Raw genomic sequence first — 5,613 nt, forward strand, 5'->3', positions numbered from 1 at the left:
AGAGCAACCCATCCTTCCTCTACTTCTTCTCTTCTTTCTTCTGGTCTACGTACAAAACTCTATTTTTTGTTGCCAAACCAACTCTTGCATGCTCACTTAAATGACCTCACCTAATACCCAAACATTGTTAATTGAGTCACCCACAACTAGCACTGTAATACTTCTCTCTTGTGCAATCACTATATGTGGTTGAATGGATGTCAACATCCGTGGACCCTCAATTCTTAAACGGACGTCAACATCCATGGACGAATATCGACATCCGTTTGTCCTTCAACGGATGTCGATATCCGTCCACAGATATTGTCATCCGTTTAAGAATCTAATGCATATTCACATCCGTTTAAATATTACCGTGAAGGACAAAAGAGGAATGGAGAGGTGCAGTAAGCAGTATGTGGTGGTGGAGAGAGTAACTCTTTTTCTTTTCGGGTCGGGTTGCAGGTAGACACTATCTGTGCCCGACCCGACCCGTTGTCATGTTGACAAAATTTAAGATTCCACGAATCTAAGCATTGACATAACAGAATCAATATCGGTGTAGATAGACGCATAAGGCATTCATACAGAAATTTCTTGAAATGGTTATTGTCAATTAAACTATTTTGTTTAAACATTCTTTTCTCCTTATTATTTAGTATACATGATTTATCCAAAATAAATTCATTTTTTCGCTGGACATGTTAAATATGCGATTTTTAACCTTCAAGTATGTGGATGAGGACGAGACACACAATTGAAAAAAATCAAACATTACATGTTCGAATAATAACCACAAATTTTATTTGAATATTGTTCTTACGGGCTACCTTGGTGTTGTGACATAGATGAACTTTTATTAATACCTTCATTATAGACAAATGCCTTATCCTGAGGGTTAGTCGAATTGGATTAAGTATTTGATGTGGAGACTTACGAAAATAGTGGGTTAGAACGAATAGGCTATCTAGATGTTCATAGGTATATTGAACATAGGCTTAGTTTGATTTGTGTTAGTTTGGGAGGAAACATGGGTTATGGTGTTGTGTTATATAGGGAAAAAAATGGACGTTGTGAACTTTGTGGTAGTAAGTGGGCTAGTGGGCCGTGGTGTGGTGGGTTGGTGTGTGTTTAGATTGAGGGTGTGGAATGAGAAATGGCATTTTAGTTTACTTATGTTAGTATGGGGTGCAGGGAGAAAACACGTATAGAGTTTTTTATTTTTTCTACGTTGTCATGGTTGAAAAAGATGCAGGTCTTGGGTTAATTTATTGATTTGGTTACCAACCGAAGTTGACTAAATGCCCTAAAGTTGGAAGATATTTTATTACAGTGAATCAAGCTAGAAAAGCAATTTTTATGTGCTCCAAACATTGTCTGAACCCAAATTGTGGCAGCAAACCTTGTATTGAAAACAAATCCATCTCCAACAAAAGACAATCATTACCTTTTGTTGATGTTATTTCTGTTCTGTCTGCATTCATGCTTAACCACTCATTCACATAACTAAGCTGCACTTCCAATTCAAAATCCTTTCTTCTCTTTGATTCGGTCACTTCCTTTCCAACCATGCCAGTGATAGAAACACTTGGTGGTGCTCTCTTTGGTGCTGTCCTTCAGCTGCTGTTTGACAGGCTGGATTCTCATCATGTTTTTGATTACTTTCGTCGAAGAAAGCTCAATGAGAAGCTACTGTACAAGTTGAAGGTGAAGCTGTTGTCCATCAATAATGTGATCGATGATGCAGAACTAAAGCAGTTCACTAATTCTTATGTGAAAGCATGGCTTGATGAGGTCAAAGATGCTGTGTTTGATGCAGAGGATCTGCTGGATGAAATAGACTATGAATTTTGCAAATACAAGTTGAAAGCTGAATCCCACACTCGCTCTAGAAAGGTATGGAAATTCTTCAAGCCTTCTTCCAAAAGTTTCTTTGACAAGAAAATTGAATCAAGGATGGAGCAAGTCCTTGAGCAAATAGAATTTCTTTCAAGCCAAAAGGGTGATCTAGGTTTGGAATATGTTAGTTGTGTTGGTGTTGGACCAGAGTCAGTTAGTAAAGTGACACAGAAACTGCCATCAACGTCTTTGGTGGTTGAAACTGTTATTTATGGCAGAGAGGATGAAAAAGAAATGATTCTTAATTGGCTTTGTTCTGACACTGACAATCATAGCCAGCCTGCAGTACTTTCTATTGTAGCTATGGGTGGGATGGGTAAGACTACACTTGCCCAACATGTTTATAACGATCCAAGGATTGAGGAGGCTAAATTTGACCTCAAAGCCTGGGTCTGTGTTTCGGATGAATACGATGCTTTCAAGGTAGCCAGAGAAATTCTTCAGGCAATCCATAACTCAATTGATGATAGCAGAAACCTAGAAATGGTTCAGGTACGATTGAAAGAAAAATTGACAGGAAAGAAGTTTCTCCTCGTTCTGGATGATGTTTGGAACGAAGATCGAGACCGATGGAAACCACTGCAAACTCCTCTTAAATATGGGGCCAAGGGAAGTAAAATTCTTGTCACAACACGCAGCAGCAAAGTTGCTACTACCTTGCAGTCACATAAAGTACACGAACTAAAGCAGTTAGAAGAAGATCATAGTTGGCAAGTTTTTGCTAAACATGCATTTCAAGATAATAATCATCATTTGAATGTTGAAGTGGAGAAAATTGGTAAAAAGATAGTTGAAAAGTGCAAAGGATTGCCCCTGGCCCTGGAAACAGTTGGATGTCTATTACACACAAAGTCATCTGTTTCAGAATGGGACAGTGTATTGATAAGCAAAATATGGGACTTACCCAGAGAAGATAGTAAAATCATCCCTGCTTTATTGTTGAGCTATTACCATCTTCCTTCGCATCTCAAGAGATGTTTTGCTTATTGTGCTTTATTCCCCAAAGATCAGGAGTTTCACAAAGAGAGTTTAATTTTGTTATGGATGGCTGAAAATTTTCTACAATGTTCTCAGCAAGGTAGGAGTCCAGAAGTAGTTGGTGAGCTGTATTTCGATGAACTATTATCAAGGTCCTTCTTTCAAAAATCAATTCAAGACAACAAAACATGCTTTGTAATGCACGACCTTCTCAACGATTTGGCAAAATATGTTTGTGGGGACATATGTTTTAGGTTTGGAGTTGATGAAGAAAAGAAGACACTAGTAAAAACCCGTCACTTGTCGTTGGTAACAAATCAAGATCAATATTCTGATGGGTTTAGGAGTTTGTATGATGCTAAAGGGCTACGTACAATTATGCCAACAAGTGGAAGAATAAATATTGATTATTATTGGGATTGCAAGATGTCGATGGATGAGTTATTCTCCAAGTTTAAGTTCTTACGCGTCTTGTCTCTGTCTTGGTGTCGTGGCCTTAAAGAGGTTCCTGGTTTAGTAGGTGATCTTAAGCATCTGCGTTCACTTGACCTTTCAGGCACCCTTATAGAAAAGGTCCCCGATTCAACATGCTCACTCTATAACTTGCAAATACTGAAGCTGAACTCTTGTTTCAATTTGAAGGTGCTGCCCTCTAATTTGCATCAACTCACCAATTTGCGTCGCCTTGAAGTTATGAAAACTAATGTGATAAAGATGCCAGTGCATTTAGGAAAGCTGAACAATCTTCAAGTGTTGATGAGTTCTTTTCGAGTTGGTGAAAGTAGTGAGTTCACTATTCAACAGTTAGGAGACCTCAGTCTACGAGGAGGGCTAACAATTGAGGATCTGCAGAATATTTTGAATCCCCTGGATGCAGTGGCAGCTGATTTGAAAAGTAAAAGAAATCTTGTTGAGCTAACGTTAAAATGGAACAATAGCTGGAACCTTGCGGATTTAATAAAAGAAACAGAAGTCCTTGAGAATTTGCAACCTTCCAAACATTTGGAGAAGTTGTCTATTTGGAACTACGGCGGTACACAATTCCCAGGTTGGTTAGCCAATACTTCATTGTCGTCTGTGGTGTCCTTAAGCTTAGAAAACTGTAATTTCTGCACACGTTTGCCTCCTCTTGGTCTTTTTCCATATCTCAAGGACCTTAGTATTAGTGGGTTGGGTGAGGTTGTGAACATTAATGCTGATTTTTTTGGGAGTACATCTTCTTCATTTTCATCCTTGGAAACATTGAAGTTCTCGTTTATGTATGGATGGGAAAATTGGGAATGTCAAGCTGTGACAGTGACAGATGCTTTTCCACGTCTTCAACATCTTTCTATAAGACACTGTCCCAAGCTGAAAGGGAACCTACCAGAGAAACTTCTTCAGCTGAGGAAGCTACTTATATGTGAGTGCAAAGAACTTGTAGCTTCTGCTCCTGTGGCCCAAGAAATTTTTGAATTAGACCTACAAAACTGTGGAAAGCTGCAGTTTGATTATCATCCAACTGCTTTGAGAAGGCTAACGGTTATCGGAGACAGCAGCATGCAGTTGTCTCTTGATTTCTTATGCAAATCAAAAACAAATATTCCCGTGAGCTATTATGATTTTCTTGAAACACTGGACATCAATGATGGTTGTGACTCTCTTATGAGCATTTCCCTGGACTGTTTCCCAAAACTGCTTCGGCTTTGCCTCAAGTATTGTCATAATTTACACACTATTTCACAGGGGCGCATTCATAATCATCTCAAGGATCTGCAAATTACTGGGTGCCCTCAATTCCAATCATTTCCTGATGAAGGATTATCAGCACCCAGGTTAGAGAGCTTTGCCATGAAAAGATTGGGCAAACTGAAATCATTGCCTCAACACATGCATGTTCTCCTTCCATCTCTGACTAGTCTGTTGATACATGATTGTCCACAAATGAAGATTCTCTCTGATGGAGGCTTGCCATCAAATCTGGAAAATATGAATATCTCAAATTGCTCCAGACTTGTTGCCTCACTGAAAGGGCCATTGGGAGCAAACACCTCTCTGCAAACCTTGTCTGTTCAAGAAGTGGATGTGGAGTCTTTTCCCAGTGAAGGGTTTTTGCCAATCTCTCTTACTTGTCTAATAATCCGTGATTGCCCTCATCTTAAAACACTAAACTACAAGGGTCTCTGCAATCCCTCCTCTCTTAAGAAATTGACACTCTTTGATTGCCCCAACATTCGATGCTTACCTGAAGAGGGTCTGCCCAAATCCATTTCAACTCTCCGGATTTTGGGCAATTGCCCTCTGCTCAAAGAGAGTTCCCAGAAACCACAAGGCCAAGACTAAGTAATGATTTCTTTTATCTGTCACTGCAACCACTTTCGTTCATAAGCTAACACTTTTTGTCTCTTCTCTCTGATCATATATATCACAAATGTTTAATATCATTGTGCTCCACGGTGTAGATGAATCTTGTCTAAGTACATTTTTATTAACTTCGTCTTCATATTTGCTGACAATGAAGACACCGAGAAAATGGTGGTCGTGAAACTCAAATGTTCTGGCAACGGAAAAGAAAGACAGAACCTGGAATTTGATTTAGGGATGACCAACTTCCTACCAAAGCCTTTGAAAGTCCTTGAATGCAAGTAACTTATGAGATGCAGAGTAGCTAGCTACTTTTTAGCCTGGGAGATGGTTATTCTACTTTGTTTTAGATATTGGTCTTTCGTGTGCAAACACATGAATATGTCATTTTGTTTACTATCAAGAATCTCTCAC

The 5,613-nt window shown here is 39.1% G+C and overlaps 1 protein-coding gene across 1 annotated transcript; it reads left to right on the forward strand.

Moving 5' to 3' along the window:
• The first annotated feature begins 1,329 nt into the window (after window positions 1-1,329).
• On the forward strand, window positions 1,330-5,279 carry LOC108339034 (putative disease resistance RPP13-like protein 1). Its single transcript, XM_017576184.2, has one exon. The coding sequence runs from the start codon at window positions 1,549-1,551 to the stop codon at window positions 5,176-5,178; it is 3,630 nt and encodes a 1,209-aa protein (XP_017431673.1). The 5' UTR covers window positions 1,330-1,548; the 3' UTR covers window positions 5,179-5,279.
• The last annotated feature ends 334 nt before the right edge of the window (window positions 5,280-5,613 follow it).

Source organism: Vigna angularis, chromosome 5, assembly GCF_016808095.1.
Source record: "Vigna angularis cultivar LongXiaoDou No.4 chromosome 5, ASM1680809v1, whole genome shotgun sequence".
Classification (NCBI taxonomy): Eukaryota; Viridiplantae; Streptophyta; class Magnoliopsida; order Fabales; family Fabaceae; genus Vigna; species Vigna angularis.

Excerpts from the sequence above, each read along its gene's own strand:
- LOC108339034 (XM_017576184.2), top strand. The coding sequence starts at position 1,549 with ATGCCAGTGATAGAAACACTTGGTGGTGCTCTCTTTGGTGCTGTCCTT.